Raw genomic sequence first — 22,264 nt, 5'->3', positions numbered from 1 at the left:
AGAGGGCAAGCTTAATCACATCAGTGGAGAGGGAAAGTATGAAGGAAATACTGTAAAACAGCATAAAAAGTGCTGTGGATATATAATCCTACTATAGGGGAGTAAAGAATTTGAACCATAATTCATTCTACCAAATTTATGTATACAATATGGTGGTTATGGGAGGGGTAGGAGTCCAGAATGATCTCTATATTTGCATAATTTCTATGTATTATTGGTTGGATGGTAGTGCCATTAAGGAATATAAGGAGCAAAACAAAAACAAAACTCTGTCATGTGAGTGAAAAAGGAGAACTCAGTTTTTTTTGTTTTTGTTTTTGTTTTGTTTTTTTTTTTTTTGGAGGTGAAAGGTCTCGCATTTATTACCGAACCAACCTACTGGTGTGGAGGTGTAGTCACAGAGAAAATCATTTCCATGATAAGACAAGTCTACCGCCAGGTAGGAAGGATGTTTACAGAATGATAGAACACATGATCTTCACGCAGCTTAATTAAATATGTGTGCCAATTAAGTGTGTCATCTCATGATGGGTGACACCTTACAGACCCAGCTTGGTTCTCCTCCAGTGCCTCCTCTTGGAGTTGTACCTGATCTTATTACCAGTTTTCATCCGAATCCACTGGGGAATGGGACAATTCTGCTTTTGTTTCTTGGCCAGGAATCGCTTGATTCTGAAAGTCTTGCGAGAAGACATGGTGAGAAGCAGCCAGCCACGCAGAGCAGGATGGCGGCGAAAAAGAGACCTCAGTTTTGGACATGTTGAAACTTAGTTGCCCTTTAAGGATCTAAGAAGAAAACTCAAGTAAACAACTAGATGTAATAAGCCTCAAACTTAGGGAAAAGATAGATGCGCGAATGAAAATACGCATGGCTTCTTTGTGTAAGAGGCAATTTCATCTTAGATATGGACAAAATTTCCCAGGGAAACCGCAAAATGAGAAAACAGTAGAACAGAAAGTTGATATTGAAGAGCCCAAATATTTTATATTTAAAGAGCTATGTACTTCTAAGAAGACAGCAAATGATTTGTTAGAGAGGGAGGAGGAAAAGTAGATTACTTTATGTAAGCCTAGCAAGAAAGAGTTGCACTTATCAAGACAGTATCAAGATAAGGAATAAAGCATGTTCATTGTATTTAGTTACATGAGGGTTTACTGCCAATTTAGAACAATTTGGGTGGAGTAATGAGGTTTGGAACTAAAATTATAGTTTTTAAGAGTGAGTGAATAGTAAATAAATGAAGGCAATGCTTAGAACACTTTTTTGAAGTTTTGCTAGAAAAGAGATAAAAATAGAATAGTTTCTTGAGATATAAGAGGATGGTGGGAGGAATTTTTTTCTTACTCTTTTATTTTCTTTCCAAGGGTATTATTGGTGTACTTAAAATCCAGTGGGAAATATTCATTTTAGAAAGAGCAGTTGAATATTCAGAAGACTGAAGGAGTAACTTCTGTGCAGGAGAAAATATGTTCCAAGACATATTAGGTATGATTTAGCCTAGTTAATGAGTTAAATGAGAAAAAAAGATAAAATGAAAGTCAGAAAAATGAAGACATCAGAAATCCCCAATTCAATGAAAATGGACAGAATAAACAACTTACAATGAGAGTAAAGAGAATTTAGTCTTGACAAGATCACGATTAACTTGATGAATCATGAAATATGGGTATCAAAGGAGGATTAATTTTATTATAGATATATATTTTTTCACACAGTGAGGAAGTAGAAAACCCAAGGTAATCTACAAAATAACCTGTTAAAACTAATTATTGAATTAGGAAGTTTGTGGGTGATGGGGCCATTTTTCTCATGCTTTTAAAAACCATCCTAATATCATGTTTATACTATCTCATAGGGTTCTTTCATCTTGTATCCTAGGAGACACCCACAATTTAATAACCTCTAATTTATCCAACTTTAGTTTCAAGACCTCCTGATATCCCTTGCACATGTTCCCAGCTTCTGCAGGCATACACAAGCAAGGTCTTATTACCTTTTTGGGTCCTTTCATTTCTTATGAGACTCCATTTATCCTTAAATACAAGAGGTTACTTAATCCTACTTACTGGGATTTGGGCAAGGAGGGAAAGTGAGTACATATTATGAGAGATGCACATGTTGTCTTGGGGAAGTCTCTTGATCTTCTTTAACCAAGGCTTACTGACAGCATTTAATAGAAAATATTGGGCCATTTGAACAAGTCAGGGAGTCCTAAAAAAAATAGGTACTTCCAAGACATTTCAGTGCATCAATCCAAATTTCTCATCTCAATGGATCCATATCCCATTCTTTCCCAAACAGGACTCTAACTTTGGCATATCACACCTACCTCTTTGGGAGCTCAATTAATATGATAGTTTATTCCTGGGGCAGGCCCTGTTTTCTCTGATTCTCTGACCTCCCTTAAAAGAGATGAAAGCCTTTTTATATGCAACCAGAGACTGTTTGCCTTTTGCGCTTAGATTTCACTTGTCAATTAATTATTCCCATCATAGCTAGCCGATTCCATTGTCCACAGTTACTATTTTCCCCATATTTTTCAAATGCAGTATATTTCCTATCAACTAATACATTTCTCCTCAGCAGTATACCATCCCAGTTCACCAAAAGTGAAAATTTTAACAACTGCACTTTTATCTTGTGCTAGGGTCTCTCTGTTCCACCAACTGGAAACATCAGTAAGAAGTCTGGCAGCAAGTAATCCAACTACAACACATTACCCTATCATCTGCTTTCCTGGACCCCAGTTCTCATATGAATCGCGTTAGCCTGAGTTTCCTAGTAAGCAGACACTGGTAGAGAGATTAACTTTTATGAGACCTATTATGGCGTTCCAATAATTGAGCAAAATTGAGTAGCAGGATATTTTCTAGCTACTTTTGTTTGCAATGCTAAAATTAAAAAAAAAAAAAGTCCTCTGATGGCCCAATTTTTGTTTCCCTTTCATCTCACAGAATTTAAAAAGATGAATGTGAAATTATCTGTGATGACTCTGTTAGATTTCTCCCCTCATCTCTCTCATCCATCAACACAAATATGATTTATTCTACAGGTTTAAAATAAATATCTAAAAAGCTAATTCTTGTACAAAGATGAAAGTTTTAACATCTCATCTGAACATCTGATTATGGCAGGAAGCAATCAATAGTTTAAACATGACAAGTCATCTTTTAAGAGGCCAAAAGCTTAACTTGACAAAGAATATTCTAGTTATACTATTGATTTTCCAATAACTTATTTTTCAACATCTCTGATTTCCTATCCAGGAAATATGAAAATGAAAAATTGTCTAATATTCAACAAATTGCCAAATAGTTGAATAATTGATGAGCAATTACCATATAGCTAAAGATTCAAAGATTAAATTTCAATTATTCCTTAAGACATCCTATATCTGCTCCAATTTTGATATGTATTTTAATAGATTTATTGCAAAACTAATCTTAGATAATTTAATCACTCCCTCTATTGGTATAAAGATTGTTGTTCTGTCTGATGTTCCATGTCAAAAAAAATGGTAAATTATACTTTAATTCTTTCATTTATTCAATTATTCAATTCTATTTCTTTAGCACTAATTTCCTACCACTAGGAAAAGAATAAAGAGTAAGATGATTATAAGCACCCAAAAATATTAAAATAAGGTTTCAGGATTAGTACTTTAAAACAATATAATTACAGTAAAGTATGATAAAGTTAAAATGAGTTCATGTTCTCATAAGAAAATTTATTATGATCTGAGATTTAGGAAGACCTCTTTGGAAAAGATGAAGAATGAGAAGGAGTTACTGAAATGCAAGGGAAGGGATGAAACAGAAAGTCTTTCAGAAAACTGCATGCAATCCTGGAATCCAGTGATGGTTACCTACTCAAAAGCCACAGAAACTACAGTGAGATCACAGATTTCAGCTCACATACATATAAACCAAATTCCCTTTCTACCTACAGAGTTCAATCCCTTTGTTTTACTAGTCTCCCTCTCTCAAATTTTCACATTATCATTTATGTTTACTCATACTATTCAACGTTTTCATTGAAGTCCTGAGTTTTAGCCTGCAATACATTTGAACAAAGGTTATAAGATCTTCATGTTTAATTATTTTCTTGCAAAAAATCTTTTTTCTTTTTTTGCTGGTGTCTAGATCTAAGTCTTCTTTATTTTAATTCATTAATTTTACATATATTGTAATAAGAACACTTCACGAGATCTACCCTCTTAAAATTTTAAGTGCATGATACAATATTGTTAACTATAGGCACAATACCATACAACAGATCTCTAGAACTTATATAACCAAAACTTTATACCCATTAGATAGCAACTCAGCATGTCCTTCTTCCCCAAGCCCTTGGCAACCACCATTTTATTCTGTTTCTATGAATTTGACAGTTACCTCATGGGTAAGTGGGACTACATCAAACTAAAAAGCTCCTACACAGCGAACGATCAAATTAGAGAAAACGCCACATATGGGATTATAGAAAATATCTGCAAACTGTATTTCCTATTTCAACTGAAATATTCTAAGAGGCACACAATAACCTAGAAAACTAGAGACACCTACTCCACAAACAGTAGTCAGAATACTGACAATAGTTTAAGGGAAAATAAAACTTAAGGGCAAAATTTAGATGTGGGATGGTATACTTATGCTGAAGATCCAACCACACAAATATCTGATACCTTATTTACAATCCATGCTTTGAGGGAAAGAAAATCTTTTGGGAGCTTCTATGAATGGCTCTACATGTTCTTTGTGACCCATACTCTTATTTCTAACAATTTTGAGAATTATCTCATTTTCTCAGCTTTGCATCCCCCTCCCTTCAGTAATTCAGTCAGTGATTCTCCCAGAACAAAGAGTGTGCATATTAGTACCAAATCATTATTTCCCTTCTCCCCTTACCCTACCAGCCTTTTAAAGTCTCCATGTCCAACAACTCATAATTTAAATTTATTCTTCCTTTAGGATACAGGTCAATGAATATTCTCAATTATCAACAGTTACATAAGATTGAGTGAATGTGTATGTATGTGACTAATTCCTATTCTTTCTTGTTAAAGAAAAATATTATTTTGTTTAAATTTTTAATAAATTCTCAGGATCAAACTGACCAGTATTATCAATGTAAAACAATTCTACCATCATGCTGAAATTAGTACAGTGACATTATGTATACCTACTTCAAAATTTTGCTTACAGAAAGGGCTTGAGTGATCTGCCCACTAATTATCTTTGCAGGAAAATTGCTTTTTAAGTGTGATAAATAAAATGTTTTTTTGAAGAGTGTTTCACAGTCTTAAAATTGTAGCTTGAAAAAAGAAATCAGAGGTGATTGTCTAGGACTATGATTTTAAATACATGAAATATTTTTGCTGGCAAATTTTCACAAGCTGAGGAATATAATTGCTACACTAGCAAAACTGAGATTTCTAATGTACTTTCAAGATGGTCAGCACTATTTCTTTCAACACTGTAGTTTTTACTATTTATACATAGAAAATTCATATAAGTTAAAACATTTCTAAGTGAATTTTCTCTGTAATTTTAGTGATTTAGATTATCTATATTCTTCTTCATCTTTTGGTTGTTCAAAAGGCATTTTATTTCTAAAATAAAGGTAAACCTTGAAAATTTCAGATCTGAGAGAGCAGGAAAAAGAAATTGTGTAACCAAATTTTCACCGTTGTTACCCTCAAATCCAATAAAACTGCCGTTACTACAAGTCATTCTACACTTCCTGATTTTCAAAGACACTTCCCACTTTTATTCCTTATCCTCCTTGACTTCTGAACAGTGTTATATCATTTCTTTAACAAAAAACAAACCTGGGGTGCCTGGTTGGCTCAGTAGGTTAGGCCTCTGCCTTCGGCTCAGGTCATGATCTCAGGATCCTGGGATTGAGCCCCTGCATTGTGCTCCCTGCTCAGCAGGGAGTCTGCTTCTCCCTCTGTGCTTCCCCCTACTCATGCTCTTTCCCCCAAATAAATTAATCTTTAAAAAATAAAAAAAAACAGGGCCGCCTGAGTGGCTCAGTCGTTAAGCGTCTGCCTTCAGCTCAGGTCATGATCCCAGGGTCCTGGGATCGAGCCCCACATCGGGCTCCCTGCTCAGTGGGAAGCCTGCTTCTCCCTCTCCCACTCCCCCTGCTTGTGTTCCCTCTCTCACTGTGTCTCTCTCTGTCAAGTAAATAAAATCTTTAAAAACAAAACAAAACAAACCCTCTCTCTCCTCTCCTGGGTCTTGGGTTTGAGGATTCCACTCCCATTAAAGCCCATTTGTTGGTACCTCTGTGGATGTCCCTTCATCTATCCAGTCCTGTGAAGGTTTATATTTCCCAAGAGGTCTGTACTTGACCCTTCCATTCTTTCTATAATCTCTGCCCTGAAATGTTCTCCATTCTTATGATTTAACTGCAGTAATCTGTGGTCTTAATTCTTATTCTTAATTCTGTATCTCTAAAATCTTAGCACTTGTTCCAGACTTACTAGACATGTAAAATTCAGTTTGCTTAAAATACAATTTATTTCTTCTCTTACCAAATTTGTTCCTTCTTCCGTATTATGTATCCATAATTGAATATATAGTTATATTGACTGTTTACCACAACAGTCACATCAATTCATATATCATGTTGATTTTAATTCCCAAAACTTGGCCAAACTGTATTTTCTTACACTGTCAAAACTAAGAAAGGCTAGACTAAGTGTAATAGTTTATGCTGCTATCATCTCTTACTTGGATACCTGCAAAGGTTTTCTAACTTTCTCTTTCTTACACTAGTTCTCTGTACTTTCTCCAGAGTAATGGTTCTAAAATATGGATCTGATATATTAATTTCATATCATCAGTGCCTGGTATATACTAGTGGCTCAACAAATATATACTGAATTCAGACCATTCACCTTGTCTTCTGAACTCTCCAATCTGTAACAGAGTATCCTGTTTGACACACATGATAATGAAACCACTAGCTATATGTTGCCAGGAGCTTTTATCTTTTAGGAAGGACAGAAATCACCTTGAAGGAGATTGTACATGTTTTATAAATATCCATTTGAGTGATCCCCCTTAATTATGTAAATGTTGGGTGAGTCAGCATCCACTGACTTACAAAGAAAGAAGCTGGTGAGTTCATCAAGGACATTACTGAGATGCCAAAATATTTCTTGATATTCAAAGTTGGCTGTGGGGCCTGGGGACCAGAGTGTAAAGTCTGCAACATCTTTCACAGACACAGGCTTTTTGAGAGGTAAGGAACAAAAACTCCAGAATCTGCCCTCTAGATTTAAAGTTAAGGAGGCCTATCATGGCGAACCAAACTGTCTCTGACAAAAGCACAGAGGTAGGTGAGAACAACAAGTTGCCTGAAATAAAGTTACCCCAAAAATTGAGTCTAGACTTTTGTTGAAGCTCAGCACTGAAGTTTTAAAATAGATAAAATAGGTTTTTGTCCTCTTTTTGTAAGTTTTGCTCAAGATGCCCATTTGGAAACTAGAATGCCTTATGCCCCCTCAAAAGGTATCCACTCAAACATATTAGCAATAAAATATCCAAAATTGTCAGTTTTATATTTAATTTGTGTATATGGAAAATTATATGGATTTATTTTTAAATAATGAATTTTGCATTCCTGCCATAAACCCTGCCTTGACATGATTAATTTTTCATACTGCTGGATTAAATTTTTCAAAATTTTATTGAGCATCCTTTTGTCTATGTTCTTAAAGTTATTGTTTTTTCTTCTGATTTCCCCTTTAAGTTTTGGTACTAATGATGGCATTAATTTTTTATAATATAAAATACTAATTTTACATTATTTCCTATCCTTCTATTTTCTAGAAGAGGGTTTCTCAATCTCAGCACTATTGATATTTTGTGCCAAGTAATTCTTTGTTAGTAGGGTGCTATCTTACTTTGGACTTTTTATTTAACTCTTGAGTTTTTAGAAATGTAGAGTTTTATATCCAAATAATTAAGAACTTCTGAGTAATGTTTATGTAATATATTTTTGTCCATAACTTTACTCTTAACCTATTATGTCATTATATTAAAAGTGTGATACTTATAGAGAGCATACAGTTTGGGTGTTGAAAAGAAAGCCAAAGCCAAAAATGGTCTCACTTAGGTTAAGGCCTCAAGTCAGCAAACCAAGATGTAATATCTAAGATTCAACCCTCCATAAATATAACCTTTAACCAGTTAATATGGGAATTTCCTGGTCAACACTAGGAAAGGACTCAGGCCCCCTGGCCAGCAAGGCTCTTAAATAAATCTGCATTCCTAGCCCAGGAGCCTCCATTCAGAATCTTCTTTATCTGGGCCATTTGGCAAAAGCCTTCCTCCATTGCTTCTGTCAAGACCTCTTTATTGGAGCACAGGGGGAGGACAAGAACCTTAAAGACACTTTACTCACTACTTTTCCACTCCTAACCCTTCTCGCTTGCTCTCCTCCAGCCTCTAGGTCCATACAACTGTAAGCACTATTTGTTCAGGGCTCTCCCCACCGTGAGATGACCCCCATATCTGTGTTGATACAGCAGGTGAGCATTCCACGTGGGGAAATGGAACAAGGAGTTGGAACTTTCTCCAGTTTCCTTGCCTAAACTAAGTGATTAAAGCTTTGACTATTACTTTCATTGAAGCTTGTCATCTCAGTTGCCGACTTTGACTCCTCACAGCTCAGCTCCATCAGGCTTAGCTAAGTTCTTGAGAGTTGCTTCTATATTTGCTAAGCTGGTGGGGGGAACAAGATTTAAAAAAATATTATCTCCCTAAATCTCAAGGGTTGGGCTATTTCAGAGATCCTAACCTTCCTCCGGTGGTAAGAGTTTCTAATATGAACATGGGATGCTTTCCTTCCTCTCTCCAATAAATAGAGGGATTATCTTTAATCTTTCCTCCAGGCACAATGTGTCTTCACCTATGTTCTGGGGCTTGCAGGTTTTACTGCCCTTCCCGCAATAGCTTAAAGCCTTCATAGCAGAGCAGCATCTGGATGGGGCTTTGTATCTTTTAACAGCAATTGTCACCTTCCTCCTGCACATGACTGACATGATTTATTAACTCCTCTATCCTAACCCCAATCTTTCTCCTGAATGCCCTCTTGAGGTCCACGGAGAAAAGCCAAACAGTGGGCCCAAACTATGCCTGTTTCTTTGACTCTCATAGGTTCTACACTAGACCAGACTCAGCTTTTATTTTTACTTTTTTTATTTCTCTCTCTTTTGTATAGTGTGCAGCATGTCTTCCTCTCATATGCTGTAACAGATGACCATGTGTTTCCATCTTTTTTCTCTCTGTATTCCAACTATTTTCCTGTTACTGCAGCTGTCTTATGGATTCATGAAATGTTATGATTTGGTAGATTATCTAGCACTTTCTGTTGTTAGTTTGGAAGCGATGCTCATTCCAGGTGTTCTTTCTACATCCTATGCAAATAGAATATTTTATATTTTGATGGAAGCTTTTACTTGTGTCTTTTTATTTCTAAGATCAAAGTCACTTTTATTGGTCTAATTCATAGATTTAAAGCACAAAACTGATGAAATAGCTTTCTCCCAAACTATGTTCTCATTCTTAAAGTCACTGTCTACTTAAATTTGGTTTTCATTCCACTCTATCAATGAACTTACCAACCCTTTTATTACATCATAGGTTTGTGACAGAGGAATTAATGTTTAACATACAATAGGAAAAAAAATCCAGTGTAATTACTCCTTTTCCAACAGAAATGATCTTTTCTAATGTATCACATATTCTCATTAACAGCTGTGCTGACAGAGGCCATATTTTAGTAAATTCTGGACTCTGGGGGCGCCTGGGTGGCTCAGTTGGTTAAGCGACTGCCTTCGGCTCAGGTCATGATCCTGGAGTCCCTGGATCGAGTCCCGCATCGGGCTCCCTGCTCTGCAGGGAGTCTGCTTCTCCCTCTGACCCTCCCCCCTCTCATGTGCTCTCTCTCATTCTCTCTCAAATAAATAAATAAAATCTTTAAAAAAAAAAAAAATTCTGGACTCTGTCTGCTTTGTGGTTATAACCATATTCCACATGTCCTAGTATAGGTTTTACAGGTACAGATGCCATTATGTAATATTGTAACAATGAAAACACAGTGTCATTCTTTGATCTCTCCAATCCCAACCAACTGCATAAAGAAGGTCCATGTTATTTTGTGTACTAAGGCCATTAGGGAAAAATGATATTTGCTCAACTGTCCAGGACAACCTGCCATAAATTTGTAACGAATCCCATTAATATAACCTATTCCCTTCTAGCACTCTCAACCATTGACCTTTAAAAATAGTAGATTCCATAAATACTAGAATATTAACTAGTCCTTTTTTGTATGAGAATATAGGACTTCTCTCAACACTGTTAATGATTTTCCATGAGAACTATTGTCCAATTAGTTCATTTGCTTATAGCTTCATTAAATCTTCCAGATTGATTCCAGTCACGATCATTCTCTTGAAACAGAGGTCCCTCTAGTGTTCCTATCTGGTTTAGCTTATCTTTTACTCCTGTTGACAAAGCTCTAGTAATATTACTTTGGCCACACTAAGCAATTCCAAGACCAACTCCTTAAACCTTCATGGAATATCTTAGGCTGCATGGACAGATCTGATAAAGCCACAGCATATATTACTGCCACTGAATATTTATTGTTTCTGTGCAATTTTGGAAACTACATGCACCCAAAAACATTATGTGCCCCATGAAGCTGTCACTTAGGTACTGTCAATCCCATACTATATCCCCATCTGGGTGTGATATAAGGTATCACATAAATGTCCCTTATGTATCTCCAGAGGGATATTATTGGTAATATCAAGACATCAAATCACATCCAAACTGACCTCCCTTGAGGCTCTTCAGGTCCCATCTGCACCTTCTTTAAAAGCATTCCATTGACGTTCACATTCCATATATTCAAAGTAGCAAATAAACTTCTGACATGCTGGGAAGGCAGCAGCAATCTCCTTTGTCACACCCAGGCAGCTGTCTTAGCAATGCATCACCTTGATTAACAGCCATACAGAGTGACAGAAGCTCGGCTGTTCAGCATTCTCCACCCTCTATGATTCATTGGTAGTATTTTTCTCAAGTCATCAGAAAAATAACCAGAATGGTAAATACAGACTATAAACTGTGAATCAAATGGTAGTAGGTGGTTACTGATAAGTTGAGTTATCATGAGTACTGTGTCACGTCTTTTCACCAAATTATCTAGGTGGGGTTTTGGGGCAGAGCTCATAAATCAAGAGTCTAATTCCTCTTTTTGGAGAAAAGAGATACAGAGGTTTCTCCAAGAATCTGCCACTAGTGAATGCTAGATTTGACAAAGAGCTAACAGTCTTATTCTCTTGCTCTGAAGCACTCTTTTTTTTTGGCAAAATTTCTGGTATTTATTTATTTATTTTTTATATTCATTGACTTTTTTTTTTATTCTTATGTTAATCCCCATACATTACATCATTAGTTTTAGATGAAGTGTTCCATGATTCATTGTTTGTGCATAACACCCAGTGCTCCATGCAGAATGTGCCCTCCTCAATACCCACCACCAGGCTAACCCATCCTCCCACCCCCCTCCCCTCTAGAACCCTGTTTGTTTTTCAGAGTCCATCGTCTCTCATGGTTCGTCTACCCCTCCGATTTCCCCCGTGAAGCACTCTTGTGGAAATAGCGTGTTTGCTTTCTTACTTGAGACCATGAGCATCCTTTGTTTGCCACAACTTCCCCCATTTCCATTTACTGATTCTTTGGTCCACATATTTCCCACCATGGTAGAGTTTTTCTAGCTCAGAGGTATGGTCCTCCACAGGGTTCACAATAACAGCATGCATGCTAATGATTCTTATCTTCTCCAGACCAGAATGATTTCAAATTTTTGACAATAACAAATATGCAGGTGCATACTGCTAAGAGCATTTCATAGGAAAGGTCATTCCTTCTGGTAAGCCCTATTAGTAGGTTTTCCAGAATTCTGTAATCAGCATGTTTATGGTAGATTTTACAGCTCATCTTTCTTTCCTGAGTGTCCCAAACAGAGGAGAAATAGGTTACAGGCCTAATGCTAACTCTTTCCTTTCCAGTAATGAATAGACATAGACAAAGAATATATAATGAATAAAGAATTATTTGAATGGAATTTATACTATTCATATGATTAAGTTTATATCTACTGTGTATGTTATTAATGAATAAAGAGAAATCTAGGCCATATGCATGAAATACACATCCTTCTATAGACCAACAACAACCAATGTGAAGCAAGAGTTGTAACTGATTTTGAATACAGCTAAGCGTATTTGGTCAAGATTTGTGGAGAAAATACCTATGTAGTAACAGGTTATTTACTTTGCTGAAAATTTATGTATAAAATATATATTTTTTATGTATTATGTAACATATATCCATTATACATAATACATGATTATCTGTGTGCACAATGACTGATATAGATGTTTTGTGTATTCTCTATGGCTGAAATTAGCTAGGAAATTGATGCAATACATTGATATCTCTAAAAAATCCATTTATCTGGGCACCTGGGAGGCTCAGTTGGTTGAGCAACTGCCTTGGCTCAGGTCATGATCCTGGAGTCCCTGGATCGAGTCCCATATCAGGCTCCCTGCTCGGCAGGGAGTCTGCTTCTCCCTCTGACCCTTCCCCTTCTCATGTGCTCTCTCTCATTCTCTCTCTCTCTCTCTCAAATAAATGAAATCTTAAAAAAAAAAATAAAAAATAAAATAAAAAATCCATTTATCTGGAGACATGCCAACTTCATAAATAATAAATTGATCAATTGATATGGAAATCTTAAACTAAAAAACAGTGGAGGTATTATATTCAATCTTACTCACTGCTAAGGGAAACAGTTACTAAAATGTTTGCAAAGCCATTTGTAGATTGAGAATAAGAACCAAAAAAGTTTTTCACTTTTGAGTATATATCAGAAGAAATAATGTGAAATAGAAGCAAATAATTTTGAAAAATATTAACTACTTGAATATAAAAGATTATATTAAACTATCTTAAATCCTTTTTTAAAATAAAATATTTTTTCAGGCCACACTTATAATAGCTGGAAAATTGCACACGGCCATGAGTTAAAAAAATAACTAGTTTCTTAAGGAAAACTGCAAGAGTTTTGTTGTTTTGTTTTCCCTCTTGTTCATTCCAACCAATATTATGCTCTCAATATCTCTGAAACTTTTCTTAAAGATTTACAGTCCTTCGGCTACAATGTCAATGTCAGAGTTCAGGTTATAGCAAGGTAAACAAATTTCTCTTTAATAAAAACTATCAAGCTTTGGAAAAGAAAGATTAAAAGATTATATATAAACTTAAACAATGTAGCCACTGCCAGAAAATATTAAAATGTTGTTCTCTGCCCTACTTTAGTTCTCTTTTATTCATAAGGGGAATGTGCAAAGTACACAAAGTTTTGTATGCCATAGTGAAAACAATTACCAAAATCCTGGATAACATCACTAAAGCAATTGATCTGTTTACTAGAGAAGTAATCAAAATTGGAAAGACCATGGATCAAAAGCTTGGAGCACAGGATACCTTCTTGAACTCAAAAGGAGGCACATGTATTTCTCAGAGAAAACCATACTTATATTATATCTCTACAGATCCTTCTTGAATATTTAAAGAAAAAAAAGTCTGAAAAATAAATGAACTGTTAAACAACCCATATCTAGAACCAAGATTTTTTTCTGAGAAAGTCAAGGTTAAGAATTTTTCATGTACAATTTTTTTTTTTAGATTCCCTCCAGAGTTCTGCTCAACTTTAATTATTTCTATTTTTTTAAAGATTTATTTGAGAGAGAGCGCACACATGAGAGAGCGAGCAGGGATGGGGGGAAGGGGAGAAGAGAATCTCCAGCAGACTCCCTGCTTAGCGCAGAGCCCAACAAGGGGCTCTGACAGAGGTCTCTATCCCATAATCCTGGGATCATGACCTGAGCTAAAACCAAGAGTCAGACCCTTAACTGACTGAGCCACCCAGGTGCCCCTTAATTATTTTATTGTAACTCTTCTTCATGCACTTGGGTTTTTCTATATTGCTCAAGCTGGAAATTTATTCTTGAACAGCTGTAGAAGTGGCTCTAAGGTCTTTTTCCTAAAACTACCAAAATTGCAGAGATTTACTCCTAACTCAGATATTGCCATGAAATTTATTAAAAATTTTGGTTATCACTGCAATGCACCCAAGAAGATAAGCTTTCAAGGCCACTGTACAACTATATCTGAAGAGAGCCACGTTGTGATTATGACTGTGTTCTAACTCTAAGCAGTCTGTAATTCCCCTTATTCATTTTAAAGTTCAAATAACTGTGCCAACCTTTTATCTATTGTAAAGACTTAGGAGAAACCTATATCAGTTGCTATCTCCCTAGCTACATCATAATGAGAATGAGGATCAGTGTTTGAGTACCTGTTCCATTTCCCTATTATTACTCTATTAATATCTGCTTGTCTTTGGGTACAATTTGGAGACTATAAAGATTAAATATAAACAGGGAAATCTTTAGTATTTATGGTGCAACGGTCCCCACTTAATTTCTTTTATAACATTCTCAATCTAGACCTTGTTCTACTTTTCGGACATTAATAAACACAACTTATGTTTTCTAATTTTGATTTACTGACAGAAAGTGGAGGCCTAGATTTAATCCTTAATAACTTTTTTTCTTATTCCTTTGCTGAAACCAGTTTTATTCACTTCCTATATGACTTCATTATCTTTGTCTTAAAAGACCAGGTAAACACAATGTCAACCTTTAGTCCTTATTCAAACATTGACACCGTGCTTTAAAAAAAAATAAAGATTAATGATGATATTAGTAATAGCTAGCATTTATGTAAGACTTAGTACATGCCAGGCCCTATGCTAAGTATGCTATACATATTGATTCATATAACCTACACAGCAACTGTCTGAAGTTGGTAAAATTATCTCCATTTCATGGATGGGGAAACAGACACTGAGCAGTTAAGTACCATGTTCAAGGTTACATAGATAGTAAGTGGCAAGTTTAAAAAGTAAACCTTTTTATAGGTAATTTCACATTTATAAGTAGACATTTGATAGGATTCCAAGTGATTTACAAAATATGTACAAAATCAACCACACATTTACTGCTTGAGCACAGTGCTGAGATATTGGTATTCTAAAATAAAAGACTTAATTCTATTAGCAGATAAAAGTGTTTTACTATGAAAGGCATACATATCGTAGAGGTCATAAAACCTATATTTTATTTACACCCCACCAATATTTTAGATCTATGCTAATGTGCTACTAAGATACACTTGGCTCATTTGAAAAGTAAAAATATTACTGGCCTGGCTCATAGGGTCCTGTGAATATAAAGGAGATTTAAAAAGATACAGTCAATAACCTATTATACAACTGAGTTTTATCCAGAAAATAGGTAAAATTAATTGCCTAATTTTAATAGGTAAAAGTAATTAAACTTTCAACTTTGGAAATATCAGTGACCCTATTCCAGAGGATTTTCTAGGAATTGACAGTTCCCTGTACATAGAATATACTTTCTAATGTAATATTGAGAATGAAACTATCTCCCCTAAACACTCACTTATTAAAATATGTAGACAAAATATTAACTGAATTTATATGGGACCAATGAACCCAACAATTTACTAGTTAAAATCGACAAGTGAGCTCCATTCCCTGATGATAGCTTACCGTTAAATACTTACTTGCCTCTTAATTACTAGTATTAGGATTAACGCTAGTCTTTGTTTGTTTATTTTTAAAGTGTTTTTTTTTTTTTTTTTTTTTTTTTTTTTTGAGAGAGAATGAGAGACAGAGAGCACGAGAGGGAAGAGGGTCAGAGGAAGAAGCAGACTCCCTGCCGAGCAGGAAGCCCGATGCGGGACTCGATCCAGGGACTCCAGGATCATGACCTGAACCAAAGGCAGCTGCTTAACCAACTGAGCCACCAGGCACCCCAGATTAACACTAGTCTTAAAAAAAAATCCCAAATTACTGCTCATTGTTCTCCAAATCCTGGATATTTTTCAGATAGTTACAGAACTGTGCTAAAATATGAATCATCACTGATGAGTATTAATGACATACTTAACCACTGAAAGAAAAAAAAAAAAATCAGTTGAAAGACCATAAAGAAAACAAGAAAATACAGCAATACCCTCTTCCTATTTGCCCCTTTTTGCCACTCCCTTTTTCCTGATTTAGGTACACTACGGTTCCTACCAAACATGGAACTGAGCAGTACTTTTATGTGTCTAATATAACCCAAATCATTTTTCTCAATCTACCACTACTCCGTGAAATTCCTCATTCTGCTTGCATCCAAAGCTATCATTTCACAAAAACAAACAAAACAAGGAATAACACTGAACCATCATCTAAAGGAAAATGTAACCCTAACAAGAATGCAACAAGAAGAAAGTACAAGAGGAAATGTGAAAACATATGATGGAAAATATAAGGGATCTGAAATAATTTATAGATGAAGGTCTGATTGGTTTTGACTGTTTCAGCAATAAGAACATGGTATCTAGGGGCGCCTGGGTGGCTCAGTCGGTAAAGCGGCTGTCATCGGCTCAGGTCATGATCCCAGGGTCCTGAGACAGAGCCCCACGTCAGGCTCCCTGTTCAGCGGGGCTCCTGCTTCTCCTTCTCCCTGTCTCCACCCCTCCCACTGCTTGTTCTCTCTTCTCTAATTAAAAAAAAAAAAAAAAATTAGAACATGGTGTTTAAGCAACATAGTCTCCTTGGTTTTGCCACATAGTTTACAAATTCTGAGGAGGTAATGGCAATGACTACTAAAACTGCAAGCTACCTAATCCACGGTTCTAGCAGCTCCAGAGGTTGTAGTTTCTGCTCCCTCAATTTTACCTCTGAGGTGAACTGAATCATCAAATTCTTCTTATTCTTTCTGTATTAGCATTATTCATTTGGATCTTCTATATCTTTATAGTACCTCTTACCAGTGTGGGAGAATTCTTCACCCCTATTGAAGGTGGGCTTGGCCATGTGATTTGCTTTTAGTCCATGGAATATGGGTGGGTGGAAGTGAAAGAATGGCAGCTCAAGATCAAGGTCTAAAGAGATATCAGATGTTTACACTCATGCCCCAAAAGAATGTTGAGACACTTCAAACAGGCCTTGAATCCAAACTGCAGCTGAAACCAAGCTCAGCTCTGAAGCAATCTGAAGAAGTTTCTCTGCATTGATCAGCCAAACTACAGTCAACTTGCAGATTTTGGTGAACATAACAATAAGCATGCTGTTTTTTCATAAACTACTAAGATTTGACAACAGTACAATCTATTTGAAGATTAATGAAAGTTGCTACAATTGTACCATGCGGTTGTAATGATCTTATCGTTTGACTTGACAATGAATTCTATTCTAAGACACATTTTTAGGATATATAGGACTGTTAGGTTTTCAGTCATGTTTTTCTCTTTCATGAGCTTTTCTATATAAATTCTTCAGGATACAAATATTTATTCCAGGAATAAATATTTTATAGAATGGTAAAGATGCTGAAAATATGTAAAATATTTAATATTTTCTTTCTATAATACTTTGGGTAATTTTGGTATAATATTTCAAAAATATTTTGAGGATTCATATCCTACCATTGATCCTTCATGGATCTGCACTCTGGCCACACTAGCCTGAAAATCTGAAAATTTCCCAGATCTTCAAAAGTATCATGTTAATTTCCCCATCAGGACTTCCATTAAAGTATTCCTATACCTTAAATATCTTCCCATTCATTTACCCAGATATAATCTGGTTACCCTTAAAATCTCATTCAACTACATTCTTGGTTAAGCTTTCCCTAATGTATCCAGACTAGATCAGTCCTCCTTTTATATGCTCTTATAGCCCCCTTATATAAGCTTTAAGTTGTTTTGTCTGATTATCTCCCTCATTCACCTGTAAGCTCTAAAAGGAATGTATAGATTATTTACACAGACACACACAGACACACACACACACACACACACTGAAATTGAGAAGAAAAGGATTAAAGAAATAATTGCAGAATGAAATAGAAGAAACATTTTGTTATGCCCATGAAGAAATCTGGTCTTTCATCTACTTGTCTAAGAACTTCTAATCCTGTCCTTCAGAACCCTGAATCTTTCAAATACTACTCTTCAGAATACCAACCAGTTATTCTCTCCTATGTATCAGACATTTTACATTTTTGCTACTGAACTCAAATAATGTGTAAATATTAATCAGATTGGTTAGTCTTACTGGTTAACAACTTACGTTCTCTTTAAATGGATATATTTTTGTTGAGAAAACTTCATGATTTCTTTTTGTACTCTACAACTTCAAGCAACAAATCTTGAGCAATTTATATAATAGCAGTCCTGCTTACCACGCATATGTCACAATATAATTTTCAACAAGACAAATATGTGTGATTACATTCACTAAGTAACACTGAAGAGCTCCAAATCATTCACTGTGAAAGCTTTAACTGCTTAAGTAAAATTAGTTTGGATTTTCATTTAGTTCCTACTTCCTTTCATTCAGAGATTTAGCTTTCAATGCTTGGGAGGAAAGAAATTTTTGCCTTATTCAAGTTCAGAAAGCAGGGGGATCAGGGAAGCCTTGGATACTGAGCTAAATAATTGATCTCTAATGTTTATGTGTGAAATTAGAAATTTTAATATAGAGAGGGTCAAAGAGACATGACTAACTTTATTTAAAATTATGAATGACATCAAACTGAAGTAAAATCATTATTAACATCGAGCCTACTTGTTCATCTATGCTCTATGTCGTTCTTAAAAATAGGGTTTTGCAATATAAATATAAGGATATAAAGTAATAGGGGGCTGAAATGTGATAACAATTTATTGAATACTTACTACACACTTCACTGTGTATTCTATGTGTATATTTTAATCCTCACAAATCTCTCCAGGTAGATATTGTTAACATTATTTTACCAGATAGGAAATTCAGATCTGAGGAACTAAACTATAAAGTTCACACAGCTGTCAACTGACAAACTGAATTATAGCAGAATTTATGTGATTTAAAATCCTACTACCAGGAGAGAAGATTAGCAGATGAAGCTAGGATAAAGCTTCTGTTATATGCCAGGCCATAATAACCTGCATATTTGACAGAAGTGGGTGACAGATTTGGCTTATATTTTTCAAGAAGGAAGCATGGAAGTTTATACTATTTACAGCAGATTTTTCTTTTTTGATAGAGTCCAACCTAAACAAATACACATTAACTCTAAACATTTGCTTTTTAAAGATTTTATTTATTTATTTACGAGAGAGAGCACGCACATGTGCCAGAGAGAGGGAGAGGGAGAGAAAGGATTTCAAGCAGACTTTGTGCTGAGCGCAGAGCCCAATGCAGGGCTTGATCTCACAACCCCAAGATGATGACCTGAGCCAAAATAAGCATAGGATGCTTAACCGACTGAGCCACCCAGGTGCCCCTCAACATTTGCTTTTAAAATGCTCCAGAAGGGGACAAATTGGTAGTCAATTATCTATTAAAAATTTAACCTGAAAGAACTTACATTTTTCTCAGTGGATTTAGCCTTGCTCTATAATTTAAGCATCGGTAATACTAATTCATTTTCCTAAGCACTTTACTTTTAATGTTAATAAAACAGCATATTCAGATAGGTTGCTCTTCACAAATAAGAAAGCTGAAGGTCACAGAATTAAAATATGAATTTGAATCCAGGTTTGCCTGACTCCTAACACATGCTTTTACTATGATACAGCTCTAGCCAAAATGCTAAAACAGTATAGATACTTTACCTAGGTTTATATTCATATAATTTAATGTGACTTCTAACATAAAATTGATAATACTTAATGAACAAATAAGAAAATGTACAAATAGATGAATTTTGTCTTAGATTCTGAGTTACTACTACCAATGATACTTCTGCTTGCATCTGGGCAGTAGGGTATTGTACAGAGCCCAGGGTGGGAGGACCAGACTGGAGACTTTGAATCCTTTCCTTCTCTTTCCTCTTACTACATCAGTATTGATTTTCAAGGAAGAAACTTTAATATATGCATTCCTTCTCTATAGCATTTATTAAAAATTTACTTCATTTTAAAAAAAATAAATGGCACATTTTACTTTATTCTCAATCAAAAATTGAGATCACTTATAGAAAATTCAATTCAATACTGGAGGCATACAAATAAAAATTATTTCTAGTAAGTTCTGTGGTAGGTAAATGGATTATATGGATTTCCCATGAGAGATCTTTTGCTTTAGTAGTATTAAAATTGAAAAGTTTGCTTAAGACCGGCAAACAACTGCTCATTTCAAGTAAATGATAATCCCTCCCCTACAATTCCATAATTCTTTATCTGCACCTCTTTTAAAACCTTACAGTTAAATCTCTGCTCACCTTCTGTTCCTCTCCAATCTGTGAGTCACTGGAGATTTAGCTAATAATGTCTTTCAATACCATGGTTCCTGATGTTATTAAAAATATTTTTAGATTTTCAATTATTTTAGATTAGATGCTGTAGCCATGCATATGTACACAAAAAGATTAATTAAGCACAATGCTCTAGAGATACGTAAAATGATTTGGTATAATTCCTGATTATACCTGGTATAATTCCTGTCCCATTATCTGGGACAAAGTAAAGAAATCCATGTGTTAGCAGCAAATAATTTAATTTCAGAGAAAGATTGGTTTTATTTAATTTAATGGGCATGTGATAGGTTTCTCCATCAGTGTGCACAAATTGTGATAGAATCTTCAAAGATAAATGTGAGATTGGCCTGGGCTTGGCAGACAAAATTTCAGTTTTAGATATCAAGATCATTGAATAAAAATGTGTACATAGTAAGGAAACAGGGATGTAAGTGTTGCTATGTATCAAGAAAGTTTAAAACTTAATTCTTCGTGGATTTTTTGTTTATAGGGACCATTTTATGGCACAACTTTTAAAGTAAAAAAAAAAAATGTTTTCATGTATACTTACTTGACCAACAACTGAAACTTGTCCTGAAATTTATGAGGGCTTAATACAAGCAGTATAATCTTGAGGAAGGGAGGCAAAAAACAAGCAAAGAGAAACAAGACAAAAAACAAAAAACAAACAAAAAACAAAAACCCCACAAAACCAGAACAGGGTAAAGAACAAACAGTAACACTAATGATATCATAACAGTAAGTCACATGCAAAAAAACAGCTATTAAATTGGCTTCAGACTTTGCCTCTGCAATATTAAATTTAACAGTAAAATGAATTGTTAATAAATTGATATGAAAATATTATGAACTAGTAACTTAAATCTAGCTATTTTTCCCTACATAAAGAACAGAGAAAATTTCTCAAATATATAAAGGGTTAGAAGTAGTGACACCTATTCATTGCATACGACAAAATTATCACCTATATTTTGCAGCCATCTTACAAGAGACAAAAATTAAGAATTCAAGCATCGTAGGGAACAGTATATTTTAACATCCTAGTCAAGAACCATCCAGCTTAACACTACAACTGCATTATAAAGAATTGAAAAGAAGGCAAAAGTCAGAAGCTCTCAATGTGAATCCTGGATAATTGTGTGATTTTGGACAAATCAATAGCTCTAAGATTGCATAAATACACACATATACACATATATAATTTGAAAAATTAATTATCATTCTTCACTGATAAAAATTACCTAGCAGAAGTAATATAAGTTTGTCCTTCTCTCTCCAGCAAGATATATGCATTAAAATAACAGTTAAGCTCTCCCTTTTACATGAATAAAGAATTTATATTTACTATATTTCATTAATTAAAAAAGTTTCATTCCTTATGACAAAGATTAATCCTATTTGCCCAGAAAATAATTTGTCTTTGCTAAAGGAAAGAACTCCTTTACCTAAATGCAGTGCCCAGACCCTGGCCCTTTGTTCTACTCAAGTGCTTTTTCTCATCTCCCATCAAGAACCAGTTAAGCTTGCCCTCTCAGTGGATCATCATCTCCTCCTTGGGCTAACTTCTCAGAAAATGTTCAGTTTTGTCTTACGCTTTCTTCTCTTGTTGTGGTCCCTGTTCCAACAGTCTGACATTCTCTGCCCTCCACTAATTTTGCCTATTCTATACAGTACTGCTAATGACTTTAGCCATTATTGGTGTTCCAAACGCACCATTTAGCTTGTTTTATAAATGGCAAATCATATTATAGTCATATTTCTAGATTTACTTATATGTGTTAGTA

At 35.1% G+C, this 22,264-nt stretch overlaps 1 protein-coding gene across 1 annotated transcript; it reads right to left on the bottom strand.

Annotated features, from left to right (window-relative positions):
• Positions 1 to 356: 356 nt before the first annotated feature.
• On the bottom strand, positions 357 to 729 carry LOC118018210 (60S ribosomal protein L39-like). Its single transcript, XM_035016664.1, has one exon. The coding sequence runs from the start codon at positions 693 to 695 to the stop codon at positions 540 to 542; it is 156 nt and encodes a 51-aa protein (XP_034872555.1). The 5' UTR covers positions 696 to 729; the 3' UTR covers positions 357 to 539.
• Positions 730 to 22,264: the final 21,535 nt, after the last annotated feature.

This window comes from Mirounga leonina, unplaced genomic scaffold (assembly GCF_011800145.1).
Source record: "Mirounga leonina isolate KUSES-001 unplaced genomic scaffold, KU_Mleo_1.0 Mir_170, whole genome shotgun sequence".
NCBI lineage: Eukaryota > Metazoa > Chordata > Mammalia > Carnivora > Phocidae > Mirounga > Mirounga leonina.
Note: the sequence above shows the minus strand (reverse complement) of the source record. Positions and strands in the feature narration are given on the sequence as shown.